This window comes from Gossypium raimondii, chromosome 5 (genome assembly GCF_025698545.1).
Source record: "Gossypium raimondii isolate GPD5lz chromosome 5, ASM2569854v1, whole genome shotgun sequence".
In the NCBI taxonomy this organism is placed as follows: domain Eukaryota; kingdom Viridiplantae; phylum Streptophyta; class Magnoliopsida; order Malvales; family Malvaceae; genus Gossypium; species Gossypium raimondii.
This window is the reverse complement of record NC_068569.1, coordinates 13,665,119-13,683,852: the sequence shown is the minus strand read 5'-3', so window position 1 is coordinate 13,683,852 and position 18,734 is coordinate 13,665,119. Positions and strand designations below refer to the sequence as shown.

Genomic DNA, 18,734 nt, shown 5'->3' with positions numbered 1-18,734 from the left:
CTTTCTTCCATAATTGTAATAATTTAGCCTACAATTACTGGATTAACCTTATTAATCCAAATTTCAATTGGAGGCTTATCTGCCTTTTCCAAATCACTTTAGAACTTAAGAGGTGGAAGAGAGGAAGAATCATTCGGGGTTAAGATTTCAATTTTCTTTAACATTAATTATGAGATGAATATTAAATTCCGAATTATTTTGTTTTAAAATTTGCTGCTACTCTTTTCGATTATTACATGCGCAGTTGAAAATTTATGTAATAAATTTCTAAAAATTAAATATGACTTTAATTAAAAAAAAATGATAAACTTAAGATAAATGCTAGCATGTTTTAAATTTAAATCTTATGCTATTATAAATATTTCTAGATTTTTATAAAAATATAATGAAAAATAAAAATATCTTTTACTTTATAAAATTAATAAACTCTGATCATTTTTGAGAATCAAATATAATTTTTACATCACATGTAGTAAGACTTTTTGTGTCGTTGGTATGCATAAGGTCGCGTGCTCACCTAAATATCTAATCTAGTCTAGCTTGGACCGAGAGATCAGTGTTTATTAAAGCAGTAGCTCATTCCACAAGTGTTTCTTCGTCGGAGTCGGAGAGCAGTCCCTAGAAACAATTAAAAAGAAGCAAAAAAAAAAAAAAAACACACACACACAGATTAAGACAGAAGCATGGCCAGCCAGATCGTAGGAACAAAGAAAGCTTGTGTCGTGGGTGGCAGCGGATTCGTTGCGTCATTGCTGGTCAAGTTGTTGCTCGAGAAGGGTTACGCCGTTAACACTACAGTCAGGGACCCTGGTTAGATCTTCTTTTTCTTTTATGTTTACTTTTTTATGGAGTTGTCTGTTCTCATTTTGCTTGCTTACTAGGAGAAATGTTGATCCGTCCCTCTTACAAGGGAAACTTTCAGTAGCAGGTGGTAACAGTTGTTACTAGATTACTACAACTGCCTAACTCCCTAGCTTTTATCAGTTCGGTTTTGGTGGTCCATTCTAATATATGATTTACCTCCTTCGTTTTTTCCCTTTTTATACTCCTTAGGCTGGCCAAGAATTCCAGGGCTTTTTAACCCCTTCCTCAGACCTTTTAAGCTTTTACCATGATATGAGATATCAACTGTGTAATGGGTAGAGTTTTCTTTTTAATTTTGATTTTTCTCGCGACACCCAAAGGTCAAACAAAGTAAGCAAAACATATAAATGGGGTTAACTAATCTCAATCTTATGCAGACAACCAGAAGAAGATCTCTCACCTTGTAACACTACAAGAGTTGGGAGACTTGAAAATCTTTCAGGCGGATTTAACTGATGAAGGGAGCTTTGATGCCCCTATTGCTGGTTGTGACCTTGTCTTCCATGTTGCGACACCCGTTAACTTTGCTTCTGAAGATCCAGAGGTATATAACATTAACACCCTTAGATTGGTTTTTTTCATTGATAATCAAATGACTTGCTGCTTCTGGAATGACAAGGTTGCTTTATTTTCTTTCATTTTATAGAATGACATGATCAAACCAGCGACCCAAGGAGTGGTGAACGTTTTGAAAGCTTGTGCCAAAGCAAAAACAGTTAAACGTGTCGTCTTGACATCATCTGCCGCAGCTGTGTCTATCAACACACTGAATGGGACAGATCTGGTCATGACAGAGAAAGACTGGACCGATATCGAGTTCTTATCATCAGCAAAGCCACCAACTTGGGTAACAATTTGATGCAAATACAAATTTTTTTTATCTTATAATCAAGCAAAAGATAGTTGTTGTAAGCTTTATCCATATATGTATGCAGGGGTACCCTGCATCCAAGACGTTGGCTGAAAAGGCAGCTTGGAAATTTGCTGAAGAAAACAACATTGATCTCATTACAGTTATCCCTTCTCTCATGACTGGTCCTTCCCTCACCCCAATTGTCCCCAGCAGCATAGGCCTTGCTACATCTTTGATTTCAGGTATTAAATCAGAACCTAATGTCATAGCTTTGTTTCATTGTGCTGCAGATATATCTAAATTCATCTGAATAGGAGCATCGTAAACTATATCTGATGGAATTTCAACATTTTGCAGGCAATGAATTCCTCATAAATGCTTTGAAAGGAATGCAGATGCTGTCAGGTTCGATCTCTATCACACATGTGGAAGACGTATGCCGAGCCCATGTTTTTCTGGCTGAAAAAGAATCTGCATCGGGTCGATATATATGCAGTGCTGTCAATACCAGTGTGCCAGAACTAGCTAAGTTCCTCAACGAAAGATACCCTGACTTCAAAGTCCCTACCGAGTAAGTCGATATGCATTGAAAAAGTTCTCTTCTTCTATGTGAGAAATGTGGTTAACATTGTCTACTTTATAACGATTGCAGTTTTGGAGATTTCCCCTCCAAACCCAAGTTGATCATTTCCTCAGAGAAGCTTATTAGCGAAAGGTTCAGCTTTAAGTATGGGATCGAGGAAATCTACGACCAAACCGTGGAATATTTGAAGTCTAAGGGGCTGCTCAAGTGAAGCGCTCTGACGCTTCCCCAATGATTATGGTGCTTGATTGTTGTGTTATTGTGATAATATTCGAATAACTTCATGTTCTACAAATGAAGGCAAAACCGTGTGGCGTTTGTCATCCATTTTGATTATGAATTTCTATCACCTCATGTCCTTCAAATGAAGCATGCATTTTAATCTTACTTTTTAGTCTACTCAGCTAATCTCAAAACAAAACATAAACTCTCCGGTCTTCATCTGAGTCTCAAAAGAAAAAGGAAAATGAATAACCAAGTTACCTAATCACTTCAACGTTCAGTTAAAGAAGGATGAATAAATAATAGTCTCTTGTAGATCCATGATTTATCCAGTAATAAGCAAGGGCAGCAATGCACTTCACTTGTTAATTAAACATCCAATTTTACTTGAAGTCAAGAATCTGTAATATCTTCTCATCCTACAATATTTTCCACATCAGTAAAATAAAAAAAACGTCAATGAATCATGCAGACATTTGTACATCATGGCTTGATCAAATGCATATCTATATTAGTAAAACATGTCCATGAATCGAGCATGAAAAATTGTGTACCTCTTGAATTCAAACAGTGTTGAAGTCAAAAGAAAGGTTGGCCCAAGGAATACCAACTAACCATATTAGTGAAGGACTTGACCCGAAAGAGTTTAAGGCATTGCTTAGCTCAAGATCCCATCATTGGTTTATAATAGAAACTAGGAAAAGTCCAACAAATCTTTTTAGCTGTAGTTTTCAAGTGACTTAAGTCCTGTTTTGATGACAGTAAGCAGCGGAAGAAGTAACACAACCGAACCGAGACAGACAGACAGACAGAGGGAGACATTAACGTTTCTTTGTATCGAAGAAGAAAGAAAACCAGAGAGCCCGTCACTAAGAGGCAACCCATCCAGAGCTTCTACATTCTTCACTTTTTTTTTTTTTATCTTTTGGCCTATTATTATTATAGTTTCTCCGTTTGCATTCCACCTTTTTAATAATTTGGGGTTCCCTCTTTTTTTCTATTTCCTTCTTTTTTTTTTTGCTTTCTGTTTGTCTTTTCTATTTCTTTAATTCAAACAAACGCATATATTTATCGAGAGTGAGTTAGAGACTTTTGTTTTTAGAAGAAGCAACTCTCCCATCGTAATTAAATCATAATTAAAACAATTGTTACATTAAAATAACAACAATAAAATATCGGAGGTCCAATTCATCCACTGGACTTTTAAGCATCAACTAAAAATTTATGTCTCAATTTAGTTAAAAATATCAATAAAGATTGTTGTTGGTATTTTGGGACAAGGCAGAGTGAACGACGAGGATGGTTGGTTCATGTCGTTTAGTATAAGGTAGAAAGCTGTTGGATAAGGTGGTTGGAGATGGTAGGAAATGGAGGGGTGTCGAAATAGGAGATGGCGAAGGTAGAAAGAGAATGAGGAGAGTCTTGGTGCTGGCCTTAGGCCTTCGGCCTTATATACCTCCTGTGCCAGTTTTGAGGTGTCATGTGTCAAAGTTTAAAAGGGAAGTGACTATTATGTGCTCTAAATAGCTTTAAATGGGACATGATAATTAAAGTTTGATGTAATGGTTAATTAGTATGACCCTCTAAATTATTGTCCGGAGGTGTGATTTCAAAGGTACTCTTAAAAGAGTGCTCTTGTAGGGTGCATTTAGACTACTCATAAACTTTGTTCTCTTTCCGTACAGTTAAAGTATAAAAAAGGGTTATTCAAACGGGTAAAATACCATTAAAAGCCTCTTTTTTTTTTTTTAAATTTATCGAAATGGGTCTGGTATTTTATTATTTATCGGAATGGACCCTTTTTCTTGAAAACGCGTTCACGTCAGCGCGATGTCAGGGGACATGTCAGCAAAACGCGTCCCTGAGGGCGTGTTTTGCCTACGTGGCAACAAAGCGCGTCTACGCCCTCAGGGACGCGTTTTGCTGCCACGTAGTGCGCCCCTGGGGACGCGTTTTCCCACGCGTGAACAATGCAACAGTCACTTTTTTGACCGTTGCCCCCCTCAACGGTAAAAAAAAACTATAAAACCCCCCACCCTTTCATTTTTTTCACAAACTAATCCTCTCTCAATTATTTTCTCAATTTGCTCTCAATTTGCTCTCAATTTCCTTCCAAATTTCTCTCAAATCCATATTTAATTTCAATTTGCTCTCAATTTTCTCTTAAATTTCTCTTAAATCCCTATTTTTAAAAATTATAATTTTTTAAAATTTTTTTAAATCGTAAAATTTTTTACGAATTTAGTAATGGCCGGAGAATTGATTCATCTTGATAACCATCACATATCCGTCGAACAAATGAAAATGGTAAGTGTTAAATTTATTTTTTAATTATTATTTAAGATTTTTTTTATTTATGCATTTTTAGATAATTATTAATTTATTATTTGTTATAAAAGTATGTAGATCGGATATTGGAATGCTATATCCGGAATATGCATGGTCCTCCATCACCGTTGGTAGAGAACTATCTGCGAGAAGCGGGTTTTTGGCACGTGGCGACGGTAAGCCGGGGATGCAAGTTGGACCCGAAACTTATCAGTGCGTTGATCGAGAGGTGGAGACCCGAGACGCACACATTCCATCTTCCATGTGGAGAGTGCATTATCACTTTGGAGGATGTCAATCTGCAATTGGGATTGCCGGTGGACGGGAACCCAGTCACCGGGTCTGTTCAATCTGGCGATTGGGGAGCGGTGTGCTACGAGCTTTTGGGCGCTATTCTAGAGAAAATTAACAGAGGTCAGATCGAGATGGGCTGGTTACGAGACACATTCCCGAATCCGGATGATGATTCAACCGAAGTAGAAAGAATTTGATATGATCGGGCATACATTCTTCAGATAATTGGAGGTTATCTGATGCCAGACTTGTCACGGAACCTCATACATCTAAGATAGCTGCTGAAACTCGTTAATTTTAGAGCAGCTGGTGAATTGAGTTGGGGGTCTGCCGTCTTGGCAACATTATATCGGGAGATGTGCGGGGCGACGCGACCGAGTAAAGCGAAAATCGGAGGTTGCCTGTCACTACTGCAGTCATGGGCATGGTTTCGCTTTCCATTTCTACGTCCTCGAGTGGACCACCCATATACATTCCCACTCATAACGAGGTAAATTTTATATTAGATTTTTTACAATTATTATGTAGATTTTTAAAAATAATAGTATGCTAAAAATTTATTTAATTAGGTGGAACCATCCGGCAAGTTATGCTCGATTACCTACCTCTCTTGAAGATATACAGCTTCTATTAGACCAACAGTCGGAAGCACATGTAAGTATTAAATAAAATTGATATTTCCATCATGAGCTAGTCGATTGGTATTTAGTATTTAGTATTTAGTATTATGTATATAACTAATATTTCTATCATGTTCATATAGTTTCAATGGACACCATACGAGGATCCGGTAATTTGGGCAGTAATTCCGGATGAGTTCTTCCAAAATGCAAACGCTTAGCACGCAAAAGTCGCGTTGATCAGCTATGCGACCGTAGAGATGCACCAGTCAGACAGAGTGTTATGGCAATTTGGATATAGACAACCGATTCCCGTGGCACCTGAGGTATTTGATGATCACCACAAAATCGACCTACGGCAATTACATACGAATTGGCCGAGATTTTGGTCTCACTACATCCAAATGTGGGAAGATCGGTATGATTATATACCTACTCAGGAACCGATCATCGTTTGGAGTTAGCGTGTGTGTCGGAGTACATGTCATGGTTTAGGATCCATTGTAAGCCATATTTACTGTCAGTAGAGGAGAGGCAACGATAATTACGTGTCCAAAGGAAATGACGTGGGCCTTTAAATCCAAGACGAATGGACAATGACGCAGGCCGATCAGCGAGGCCCAGACATTCACCCGGCTCATCATCAGCGGCCATTCAATCGCCAGGCCCAGCGAGAGCACCGACACAGTCACCCAACCCAACAGTTCAACTAACGATACCCACGGCACAACCTTTTCAGATGATGCCAGGTGCGTATCCTAGCCCTTTTATTTATCCTAACCCTTATATGTTTCCTTTTCCGAGTCCTATAGCAGGTTGGAGCCAATGACCCGGTTCATCTCCATTTTCTGTTACGCCGAGTGGACCACCGATGTATAGGCCAGCGTCGCACAAAAGATCGTAAGAGGGGCCGTCGGGGAGCTCTTCTTTTTACCAATCCCCATCACCATATGGGTTTCAAACACCGTCATCGTTGGTGATGCAAACACCTCCACATTCATTATTCTATCAAGGTGACTCATCTTCCCAACACCGACAACCAGATGCCCTACCGGAAGAACCAGAATCCCCGCCAGAGCAACCACAACCCCGGCCAGAAACTGGATAAAGGAGGAATCCAGCGCGTAACCGTCGACGGCCGCTATGTGGCACTGAATCCGTCGGGCACGGAGATTGATTTGTATTTTAATATATTTATACAAACATTTTGAATATTTTAATATTACTTGATGTAATAAAATAGAAATTTATTTTAGTTATTACTTAAAAACCCTAAACTAATTTATTAAAAATTTATAACTTTATAAATTTATAATTTATAATTAAATTTACCCTAACAAAAACCCTAACCATTAACTTAAAAACCCTAAACCCTTAACTTAAAAACCTTAAACCTTTAACTTAAAAACCCTAACCCTTAACTTAAAAACCCTAAACCCTTAACTTAAAAACCCTAATCATAACCCTTAACTATTCAAGCCTCAAAACCCTAATTTTAACAAAAACCCTAACTCTAACCCTAACCCTAATATGATATAGTTTGATAAATTTACTAACAATTAATACAATTAACAATTAATAATTTGACTAACAAAATGTTAGATTTTACAAAATGTTTTGATTGGTACTAACAATTAATAATTTGATATAATTTGATAATTTTACTAGCAATTAATACAATTAACAATTAATAATTTGATATAATTTGATAAATTTACTAACAATCAATGTAATTAACAATTAATAATTTGACTAACAAAATGTTAGATTTTACAAAATGTTTTGATTGGTACAAAAAAATATAATTTGTTTACAATGACATTCAACTATTGCGATTTGGGCATGATCGACTTGTATGGCTTGGATTCTTACACCATCCGTATAATTTCTGTTGACTGGCTGTTTCTCGGATATCCATATTATTACGTATTCTAGTCGAGCAAGGTCGACCCTTTGGTTTGCGACACAATTCTCTATCTGGTAACAGCTTAAAAGGAGCAAGAGATATGGGCGGCCACTTACTTTCATCTGGGACTGGTGGGAAAACGTGTCTCCAAACGTTGTACATGTTTTCTAATTTATACACTTCGTCCACATAGCTCATCAGATCCAGACGGAGATTCTGACAAGCTGCAATAACATGAGCGCATGGATAACGAACTAAATCAAACATCCCACAGTCGCAAGTCCTATTTCGCAAGTGTACACGATATTGCCCACCAACAACACCTTGGTGTGATCTGTCAAACTCTGTCACGCGAAACCATAAGTTGTCTCGATCGTGACACACTGTGTGCATGGTGTTCGCCCGCGCCTTGGCCTTTGTAATTTATTGCACTACCTTACTGCACCATACATGGCCTCCCTGCATCTGGCCTGCATAACTCGCTGCTCACTTTGGAAATAGCGTCGTCAAACGAAAATATGTCTCTCACACAACCGATGTTATCGGTAGATGGTGCGTTCCTTTTAGAATATAATTTATGCATTCAGCCAGGTTTGAGGTCATATGACCATATCGTAGGTCGCCGTCGTATGCTTGTGCCCACTGTTTGAAACGTATGTTACAAAGGTAGTCCGCTCCTTCTCCGTTAATTGAACGTAAAATTGCCAACATCTCATGAAAACAGTCTTTATTTATTTCATACCCTACCAATATAAGTTCATAGCGAATATTACATACCACATCTTCATTTACAACTAATTCAAATTGACAAACGAAATAACACAGATAGAGACTAAATACTCATGTTGGTCACTTGTCGTCGTTCACTCTTAAATGTATTTTGTTTGTAGTAATTGGAAGCAACGTGCCTTAGGCAACATCGATGGTGTGTGCACTACCATAAGCTTCCCTGTCGATCAAATGCATCTAGTATACCGGTGCCCCGATCTGAAATAACATAGATATCAAGTTGGGGGCACACATGCCTCCTTAACCTAGATAGAAAGAAATCCCAATCATCAGATGACTCCCCCGGTGTTATTGCAAACGTAATTGGAAGAATTCACTCACCGCCATCCTGTGCCACTGCAAGCAATAGCCGATGAGTATACCTACCAAACATAAAGGTACCGTCAATTTGTACCAATGGCTTGCAGTATGAAAATACGTCTCGGTATTGCTTAAAGGTCCAAAATAGGCATTTGAACACTTGGCATCCACGTAACAACCGACCGTTGTAATACGCATGTTCCGTTTCAAGGTCTGTGATAGCACCTGGGACGTATCTCTCTAGCACTTGACACCACTATGCATCTTCTCCAACGCCTTCTGCTTAGCTATCCAAGCCTTGCGGTAATAGAGCGTGTACCTCATTTGGCTACGAATATTGGCAATTAACACCGGCACTGAAGTCCTGAGATCTGCTTTCATTATAGATAGTATCAAGCTAACTAACATAGCTGAATCTATCTTGGGATGATCTTGTGAAACACCTATAAACGGAGTACATTAAATAATGCAACATTACATAATAACAGTATTATTCAGAAACCGTCAATACTGTACCTGCAACACATGTATGTGGACCTTTGTACTTTTTTATCTCCCACAACCCTGTCCTTTTCCTCAACGAGGCGTAGATTTTCCATGAATATGTGCCGTCTTGCACGGCACACTTCGCCTCAAACTTATCAGATTTGGATTTAACGACATGGTAGTTAATGCCGTTTTTGATGCTATGTTGTTTTAAAGCACCAATAAAACTATCTTTGTTGGAAAACTGATTACCAACTTCAAAGTCACCAGAATCTAGCCTCGAACTTGTACAATCACACAACCGGTGTGGTAGATCTGGAAACTCTAACGCATCATTTGTAGACAGATCGACATTATGCACGTGGGCTGGAGGTGAGTATGCTCTAAATCGTGGATTTTCTTCTTCATCTGAACTCCTTTCAACATCTTCAGGTTCTGTTGGAATAGGCTCCGGTTCAAAAAATAAGCCAACTTCTGCACCATCGAGCCTGGGCTCTCGAGGTGGATCCACATCGGAGTCATATTCTAACCCACCATCATCTGCAGTGTACGAGGTCCCCTCACCGGTGGACGTCGTAGGGAGTACATCATCCCTTCTTCTAGGTATTTCATAACGTCCCCAATTGGATGTAGATTGCCAACCACTAGAACTTGATGCTGTTCCCCAGTACGTATTTCCAGAATCAAACATCGAGCCACCAACGTACATGTCCCATCCACCGACAGAGTGTCTTGCAGGGGATGTGCATTCCACACCCCTACCAAACATGGGTTGTTCCGTGTTTTGTAACCCGCTAACCGAGTGTCGACCAGGGGTCGTGTATACATCTCGAACACCGGTCACAAGTACATCATTTGGTGATGTAAATTGTACATATAACTCAATATAAGGTGTTCCATTAGCAAAATGAGTCTGCACCATTGCCTCCAAGCTACGAACACCTTTTATGTCGAACGAGTCATATGTCACCGGATCAACAGAAGAACAAAATCGATACGTAACAGACAGAACTTTCATTGGCGTCATTTCAAAAATTTTACGCCTAATTCTTTTACGAAGTTCTGTCAAATCTATATTCTGGTTAAAAACCAGTCGCACCGAATTCTCTGAAAAAAACAACACCGTTCTTGGTGTGACAAACCTCACCATCATAGCAAATAACAACATTAATATGTTCACTCATATTTAATTTCTAATTTTCTTAACCTCTCTAAATTGTTTTTGCTGTAACTTATGCAATTTTTTGCCTCATTTATAGCCTCAGCCCAAACATACTACTGTAGCAAAAGCGCGTCCACGAGGGCGCGATTTTAGAAATTCTTCTGATAAAGCATCTTGCTTGAAGCGTTTTTTATACTATTTGCTCAGAAACATCAACTCGAAATTATTTTTCAAGGACCTACTGTAGCAAAAGGGCGTCCACGTGGGCGCAACTTCAGAAATTCTTCTGATAAAGCATCTTGCTTTGATTTTATCTTAAAAACCCATAAACACGAAACCTAATCCAATTTTGAAAAAATTATAATTAATTTAATTAAGAAACCCTAAACCCTAATCCCTTATTTGTTTAATTTTTTTTCTCTAAAACTCTAAAAACATTAAACCCTAACCCTAAAAACCCAAAACCTTACGTTGTAGAAACGGCAAAAACGCATCCCCAGGGGAGCGCTACATGGCAGCAAAACGCGTACACGTTAGCGCGCTTTGCCTACGTGGCAACAAAGCGCATCCACGTAAATGCGCTTTGTTGCCACGTAGGCAAAGCGCGCCCTCAGGGACGCGTTTTGCTGACACGTCCCCTGACATCGCGCTAACGTGAACGCATCTTAGGGGAAAATGGTCTATTCCGGTAAATAATAAAATATCGGGCCCATTTCGATAAATTTTTAAAAAAAAGAGCTTTTTTTGGTATTTTGCCCTATTCAAACACTCCTTCAATGAACTTATGTTTCTGGTGAGGCTATTTTTGGTTAAGAATGAAAAGGCACATATTGTCTTCTCCACGGTGGGCAGGATCGTGCACTGTCATGAGTACCATCACAACTCATGAGCCCATATTCAGAACAACTGACATACAAAATCAATTGCTATGTCTTCTTTATTATGAATATGATTCCCAATTTTTATTAGGCTTTTTTTTAAGGAAGCTGGAAATAGGCGGAAGCAGTCCTGAAGAAAGTCGTATTCTTTCAAGCTAATTTGAGTTTTATCGTTTCTTTTCGGGGATAAGATACTGCTTCTCATTGGGCCAACTTGATTAGCCTATCCTTGTATCACTTTTGGGTCCAATGGAGCCTGCCTACTAAGTGTCACCAAACCAATTAATTTATTTTTGTTGTCTTTTTTTGGCGGAATAGATATGATTTTATGCCCTAATAGAAAATCTTGGACTGGACCAGCTTTTCTATCACTTTTTCAAGTGGGATACAGAATTATAGATGCAGCCTCCACTATGGGTTCTTTTTTTCCCCTCAGGCGCAATTGAAACGGAAAAGTCACAACTCCATCCTTTGTGTTGGTCAACGAATTATCCCCATCTAAAAAGAAGCTAGTGACAGAAACCCTTGAAAAACGTGCATCATACAAATTAATATAAATATAGTCATAAACATTGTTTTCAAGCTCGGTTTTGATATATATTTGCCCGATGACTTTTGCAATATATGTTTATAAAGGTCATACGCATTGCAGCTGTTTACTTTTTAGTTTGACAGTATCAACAGGAAGAAGTCCTCCCTTTCTCTTTCATGGTTTCTACTAAAAAAAAATTCATCCAAATTTGATGTCCACTTTTCAATGCAACAAATGTAAAACAACAGTACCAACATAACCAAATTACCCAATTTTTTAAACTGGTCTTTTAGTGGCACAATTAATGGGATTTGGATGGGGGGTCGTTTAACATCGGATCTTATTGCCATATACACTCATGATAACGATGTGATTGAGACTAAAAATCATTTAACTTTTAAGACATCTTAAGATTAAAATTATGCAATTTTATTTTTTGATCATAGTTGTCGGATTTGATACCCTTTTTGATAAGGGCGTTGAATCCTCATAAAAACCAAGCGTGTATTTGGTAATGAGAGGGAAGAGTGTGTGGTGATGACCAGGCCACCATAGCAATAGCAACTATAAAAACTTCCATTGTTTTTAAAAAAATGCCTCGTTGCTTCCGATTCCCTCCTTTCCTTTCTCTATCTACTCTCTACTAACCAACCTTGTCGCTTATGCTCAATAGTCCATTTGACCAACCAACACCGCACCGGCACCAGCTTCTTCATACAAGCAACTTTTCTACGTCCTTTATTCTCCTTTTTTGGCTCTGTCTAAAAGAAAGTGCATCCCCTTTCTTTTTTGTTCCTAACCTCCCTAAACCTCTTTTACCATATTGGGGTTCTCAGCTTTTCACTTTAGTTTATCCGAACAATGCAAGTCTGCTGTGATCTTGAAGTGGATGTCAACGGTGAAGAGGTTTTTATGGTAGACAAGGTAATATATATTTACCATTGATGATTGAACCCTTTGTTTTCACTGTGGGGATTGTTCACTTCAACTTCAAGCTTTTGTTGGTAGAGAAAATCATAAATATCACAACTTTTGGCATGCTTTAACTCGTTGTTGTCTCAGCTTCCATGATTTATTGCATTCATTTGAAGTCAACTGTGTTTCTGCCTTCGTGTGCTCTCTTTTATTTTGCGTCTTTATTTCTTCCGGGTTCTGATAAGCAATTCCTTTCACCAATGATCATGGGCTTGGCCCCTCTTCTAGATTACAGAAGAAACAGGACCACTCTTAAATTTATTGTTGATGGACACTTCTCACCTCATTGTTTCACACATATGCAAGATTCTTTCATTTTCTAGCGTAGATAGGTATGTTTAATGCTAGTGGGGTTCATATTTAGCCTTTTTTGTTGAGTTGGTAACCGCTTGGCGTTTTGGATTAAAATGAACTAAATGTCATCAAAGAATTCTTCTTTTTCTTTTCACATATTCTAAGTATGTGCTATAATTCCTCTTGAATTTGTTTCTTACTGCAGAAAACTCTTGCATCATTCTCTAAAAGATTCGGCGGCTTGTTTGGTAATTCGATGGATAATAGCGGTAAACTGAAAGTTGTATTTCATGACTTTCCTGGGGGAGCTGTGGGATTTGAGCTCATAGCAAGGTTTTGCTATAACAACGGGAGAACCCAGATAACTCCTGCCAGTGTAGTCTTACTAAATTGCGCTGCACAGTTTATGGAGATGGAGAGTGATGGCCACAGGCCAAGCTTGTTGAACCAAACCAAAAAGTCTCTAGATGGCATCAGCTTCTGGTCCTGGTCTGAGCTCCTTGTAGCTTTGAAAGAGTGCCAAGATTTGCTGCTTTCTCCCTCAAAACCTTCTCTAATACTTGATAAAGTCCTCGATTGTGTTGTAGGAAGGCTTGTCTCTCCTATTGTTGCCAGTCCATACACATCTTCCTCTGAGAACTCAAGTTTCCAATGCTCATGTGATACAACGAGCAGCTATAGTACCAGAAACAATTCCTCTCAAGTATCTTGGTGGTTTGAGGATCTTCTGTTTTTGAATATTGATTTGATTGATAAGGTAATCAAATTGATGATATGCCAACATTTTGATCATGCTACAATAACTAAGTTCCTCTTCTGTTATCAAAGATCAAGATTTGTTACTGCCACCCCAACTGAGAAGTGCAGAATCATGGAGGTCATAATCAATTTGCTTTCATTGCTTGATAGGAACTCCCTTTCTTGCAAGCACTTGTTCGATATGTTTCGAGTGGCTTCAAGTTTGGAAAATATTAGCAGGCATTGCAAATCCGTTTTGGATACTCTTATTGGTTCACAACTGGATCAAGCAACCATAGATTTTCTGCTTGTTCCACCACCACGAAAGAAACATTACATGTATGATATGAACCTGGTTCTGAGGCTGGTAAATGCATTTCAGAATGAACTGAATTGTTGCTCATCCCTGGTTCGATTACGAAAAGTTGCTAGCTTACTTGACTCATACCTTGTGGAAGTCTCAGCAGATTCCTATCTGACCCCTTCAAAGTTTGCAGCATTAGTCCTCCTGCTGCCAGATTCTGCAAGAGAATCCCATGATAGCCTTTTTCAAGCCATAGACATTTATCTACAGGTATTGCTATCAACTTATAAATCTTTACCCTTGTTATAAATGGAATTAAGTGCTTTGCACAAAATTTATAGCAAAACCTGATTCTCTATGTTACTTGGAATTTAAGTAATGATGTTGGTCAGAGTATATTCCTTACAAGTTACATTTTGCTAGGGATCAATCAATTCTGGCTTCTAATGTTTAAGCAAATTCATTAGATAGCTGTTAAGCACTAGCTAATTCTAATTTTATTGCTCGTGTTGGAAAGAGATCACTTAATAGTTAGTATCAGGATCAATGCCAATCCAAACTCTCAAGTTACTGATGAAATTTCTGAACAGGTTCATGGAGAAATATGTGAAGCAGAGAAAATGAGAATCTGCAGTGCACTTAACTATGCAAAGCTCTCCACAGATGCATTGAGACACTTGGCTCGGAACTCAAAATTTCCATCAAGAATAGCTATACAAGGTTTCATTAATCAGCAGTCCAAGCTTGAAAACTTATTTGAGGGCCAAAAGCACATTGACACCTTCAGTGGTTCCATCTCTATCGAGGAAAGCATCAAAGAGAACGAGAACTCTGATCAAGTCCTTGTGTATGCAAAACGAGTCAACGTTCCAGGGAAAGCCGAGCTACTTGAGGTACAGCTGCCAGGAATGCAATTCAGGGTAACAGAACTGGATAAGTTCTCTGGAACAATCCATACTCAAATAGGAAATATCCCAAGAACAAGATTATCCAGCCTTGGTAATAATGCTAGATTCTTACCAAAACTCTGTTCTTGAAACACATCCTTGCCTTCAAAGTTCTTTTTTTTTTTTTTTTAAATAGTTTGCCCCTACATTGTCTTTGAAAATAGTTGTACATTCTAAAGCCAATCAATGTAAATGCAAATTGTTTTTGTTTCAAATGTTGTAAAGAGTGGGTTGATAGCGAATATTCAATACATTGGGATATCTCCTCCGGTTTTACTTCATTCTGTAAGAACTATAAAAGCAAATTTGATCATCTCCTATTAGTTTCATTCTCAAATTAAGATTTTGCTTTCTTTTGACATTATCAAAATGAAATATTAAAAGAAGTCAAAAGAAAGTTTTAATTTCTGGGTCTTACCAACCGGTGACTAAGAACAGTTTGTTGAATGTCAATGAAATGTAGTCAACAAAGCAGTCATTATTGAACATCTCAAAAAAAAAAAAAAAGTCCCAAATTACATCTCTAAATGGTCGCTATCGGTAATCACTTTTATCATCTATTTCCAAGAGAAGCTCCTGCATCAGATAGAAAATTGCAGCCAGCTTGTGCCAAAGCAAAGCTTTTCAAATTACACAGTTTTATGGAAGTTTAATTGTCCAAGTTATCAAGCTGACTTAGTAAGCATATTAAACAAAAGTAACAGATAAGCTGGTGTGAAACGATGGCAGGAAGTAACGAACTTACATCGTCATCTCATTGTATTATTATTTAAAAAAAGAAAAGGAAAATATGTTTTGAAGATACCAGAAAAAAATAGAGACAATGTGGGTATCTATGTCCTTTGTTAACCCAATAAGATACAGAGAGAGAGCGCACTAATAAAATAAATGGATGTTTCTAAAGGAATATCCGTAGTGATAGTCACACCCTGCCAAGGCAAACCGCGAACTATGCGGCGAAGTGCACGCGTGGTTACGGGGCTCACTACAAGAATGCTAATTTAGGAGACCCCAAAGATGTTTGCCAATAGCTCACATTTCATGTATTTTAAAGCACTATGGCTTGCCTTGGGAGTTCCAAGTTTCAATAACATGGTTGTCTTTTCCTTGGAGAAAGAGAATTTAATAAAGAACTAATGATTAACGATGAATGAGGACATCAAAACAGGGACAAAATACATGGCACTTCCAACGTTAACATTACGTTGGAAAGTGGAGCAATTTAATGAATCATTGTTTGTGTGAGCCACAAATGCAAAGGGGTTGGATTGGAGTTGGACCAACATCCTTGAAAGAGGCAGTGCTCTTACTCTCTCGGATACAATCGCCTACAACTTTGATATTAGTGATTTTTTAAAATTTATTTTTTGAAGTTTTACCAAATTGTGGGATCATTAACGAATGCCAAGTCAAGAACAAAACCTTCTATCGAGGTGTTAAATTTATTATATTTTATTTGGAGATAATATAGTCAAAGCTTCGAGTTTATGAACTGACGCTATGGAGACAAACCAAAAATAAAGAGAGAAGCCAGAAAGCAGTTCCTATTTGAGCTTTTCTGATGGGCTCAAACGGCTAAACAAGGCTTATGCGATGCGGGCTCACTTGAGCTTTTTATTATTGTTCAGCCAAGGGGGTTTAATAGGCTTACCGCTTAGCCCTTTTTATTTTTAAAGCCGAAAGGTTTTTAAGAATCGATGCAAAACTATCGTATGTCTCTATTCTTTTTTTCTTTTTTGTATAATGTTGGTTTGACTAGATTCGTGATTATCATTCTATTTAGCACTTATTGATCTATCATCTATATTATAATAAACTCTTTGAATGAGTTTAATCAAACAACCAGACTTGAAATACGAGTTTAAAATTTTACTCAAATCATCCATATTTACAAAAGATTAATCCAAGCCTATTATAAGTTCGTTCATATTATTTTTTAAAAATATATAAAATATATAAAATAAAATTATTAATAAAAATTTTATGTCATCTAAAAATTTGATAAAAACCCTAAACCTTAAACCACGAACTCTTTCACATCGCCCAATATTCTTAATTAACTACCCACTATCTTTTTAGTAAAAGTTAAACCATCCAATATTATTCATATAAATTTTCATCATTAAAATATTATTATTTGAATAATTACAATTGTCCTTATTCGTATTATTGTCGAGCATAGTTTTGTTCGGACAATGGGTGATATTTAGGTAAAATCCTCCCAACTATCAACAATGTCAACTTCAAAATTTAAACTTGACCCAAATATTTGAGGAAAAATTTACTTCCAATTCTTCAACTATTTATTGATAAAAATATATATTATTATTTCTCAAAATACAAAAGTATATATGAAATATCATTTTATTTTAAACATAAAAATCATAAGAGAGGATCCACTTACATCGGTTGTAAAATTAATATTTTAACGATCTAATAGCTAAATTTATCGATATAATTGTACATCATGCATGTAAAATTTTAAACCAATCCATTATCTCTATCATATTGATCTAAAATACTATAAATATATATATATATATTAATATTTATTGAATGGTTGATTTTTTTACATAAAGTAAATAGTTAAATTTTAATTTACATCAAATTTGACATGTATGATCTATATAAATGAAATATAAAATATGATGATTAAATCGTAAATATTAATAGTACAAAGACATACGAAAGAATGTAAAACTATTTTATTTTTATAAGGGTGTAAATGGATCTCTTTCTAAAATAATATATAAAATATTATTTATTTCACCCATGTAATTGAGAAATAACTAAAAATATTATTTCATTATTTTATAAAATAAAATATCTTATTATAAGAGTATTTTATTTTTAAAAATAGTTTTATATAAAATCCACAAAAACAAATATATATGTTCCTTGATTCTTTCCTTATATTATTTTGAGCATTAATGTGTCGGAGTATTAAAAGAAAGGTATAATGATTTTTGGCCCTTTAATTTTAGAAAAAAGTTATTTTAGCTCTTTATTTTTTTTGTCTTTTTTAGCTCTTGAATTTGTATTTTTTAATTAAATCACCCCAAGATGGAAGGGAAAGTTAATGTTTATTAATTTTACTGATGTGGCATACATGTGAATTACCACATAAATGATATTAAAAAAATATGTTTTATATAATTTTAATGATTTTTATTTTAAAAAAATATAAAAAATACATTTACGCCATGTTTGGTTAGGTGTATTGGCATAGCCAATACACCCCTAATCGGTGGGCCCACTTAAGACGCCTCTATGCCGTTGTTTGGTTCATGGTTATGATATTACGCCTGTAATACAATACTAACCTAATCGGTGAAATCCACCGATTTGTAATACATCCCATTTGCTCAGATCAGGTGCTGCATCCTTTACCCTCCCTGTTTTACCCTCCCGATTGGCTTCCCCATTGTCTTCCTTCCTTCTACCTTCTGCCCATTTGCTCAAGTTTCGACCGATTTCCTTCTACCTTCTTTTCTTTTTCTTTACAACTTCTCTGTCACTCTTTCGATTGGCCTTCTCAACCAGTCGACCTTTTTCTTTTATTTTTCTCTTTGTCACTCTTTTGATTGCTCTCAAGTAGTGGGTTTCCAGGTTACTGCTACTGAAAGGTAAAGGTTACTGCCTTGTTAGTGCATTCACTT

At 36.9% G+C, this 18,734-nt stretch overlaps 3 protein-coding genes across 4 annotated transcripts; all 3 read left to right on the top strand.

Annotated features, from left to right (window-relative positions):
- The first annotated feature begins 590 nt into the window (after positions 1 to 590).
- Positions 591 to 2,687, top strand: LOC105768219 (anthocyanidin reductase ((2S)-flavan-3-ol-forming)). The gene is made up of 6 exons (XM_012588034.2): positions 591 to 810; positions 1,242 to 1,408; positions 1,511 to 1,711; positions 1,800 to 1,959; positions 2,075 to 2,288; positions 2,370 to 2,687. The coding sequence occupies exons 1-6, from the start codon at positions 684 to 686 to the stop codon at positions 2,509 to 2,511; spliced, it is 1,011 nt and encodes a 336-aa protein (XP_012443488.1). The 5' UTR covers positions 591 to 683; the 3' UTR covers positions 2,512 to 2,687.
- Positions 2,688 to 4,926: 2,239 nt separating this feature from the next.
- On the top strand, positions 4,927 to 6,915 carry LOC128041388 (protein MAIN-LIKE 1-like). Its single transcript, XM_052631796.1, has 3 exons — positions 4,927 to 5,634; positions 5,714 to 5,798; positions 5,908 to 6,915. The coding sequence occupies exons 1-3, from the start codon at positions 5,501 to 5,503 to the stop codon at positions 5,983 to 5,985; spliced, it is 297 nt and encodes a 98-aa protein (XP_052487756.1). The 5' UTR covers positions 4,927 to 5,500; the 3' UTR covers positions 5,986 to 6,915.
- Positions 6,916 to 12,340: 5,425 nt separating this feature from the next.
- On the top strand, positions 12,341 to 15,412 carry LOC105768217 (BTB/POZ domain-containing protein At3g22104). 2 transcript variants are annotated; one of them, XM_012588031.2, is made up of 3 exons: positions 12,341 to 12,741; positions 13,292 to 14,398; positions 14,719 to 15,412. In XM_012588031.2, the coding sequence occupies exons 1-3, from the start codon at positions 12,679 to 12,681 to the stop codon at positions 15,163 to 15,165; spliced, it is 1,617 nt and encodes a 538-aa protein (XP_012443485.1). In that variant the 5' UTR covers positions 12,341 to 12,678; the 3' UTR covers positions 15,166 to 15,412. The 2 variants fall into 2 exon arrangements, with proteins under 2 accessions (XP_012443485.1, XP_052486761.1); XM_052630801.1 differs by lacking the exon at positions 12,341 to 12,741 and adding an exon at positions 12,775 to 13,124.
- The last annotated feature ends 3,322 nt before the right edge of the window (positions 15,413 to 18,734 follow it).

Excerpts from the sequence above, each read along its gene's own strand:
- LOC105768219 (XM_012588034.2), top strand. The coding sequence starts at position 684 with ATGGCCAGCCAGATCGTAGGAACAAAGAAAGCTTGTGTCGTGGGTGGC. Across the intron at positions 1,712-1,799 it reads CAGCAAAGCCACCAACTTGG|GGGTACCCTGCATCCAAGAC; the intron begins GTAACAATTTGA and ends ATATGTATGCAG. Across the intron at positions 2,289-2,369 it reads GACTTCAAAGTCCCTACCGA|TTTTGGAGATTTCCCCTCCA; the intron begins GTAAGTCGATAT and ends TAACGATTGCAG.
- LOC128041388 (XM_052631796.1), top strand. The coding sequence starts at position 5,501 with ATGTGCGGGGCGACGCGACCGAGTAAAGCGAAAATCGGAGGTTGCCTG. Across the intron at positions 5,635-5,713 it reads ACATTCCCACTCATAACGAG|GTGGAACCATCCGGCAAGTT; the intron begins GTAAATTTTATA and ends TTATTTAATTAG. Across the intron at positions 5,799-5,907 it reads ACCAACAGTCGGAAGCACAT|TTTCAATGGACACCATACGA; the intron begins GTAAGTATTAAA and ends ATGTTCATATAG.
- LOC105768217 (XM_012588031.2), top strand. The coding sequence starts at position 12,679 with ATGCAAGTCTGCTGTGATCTTGAAGTGGATGTCAACGGTGAAGAGGTT. Across the intron at positions 12,742-13,291 it reads AGGTTTTTATGGTAGACAAG|AAAACTCTTGCATCATTCTC; the intron begins GTAATATATATT and ends TTCTTACTGCAG. Across the intron at positions 14,399-14,718 it reads CCATAGACATTTATCTACAG|GTTCATGGAGAAATATGTGA; the intron begins GTATTGCTATCA and ends ATTTCTGAACAG.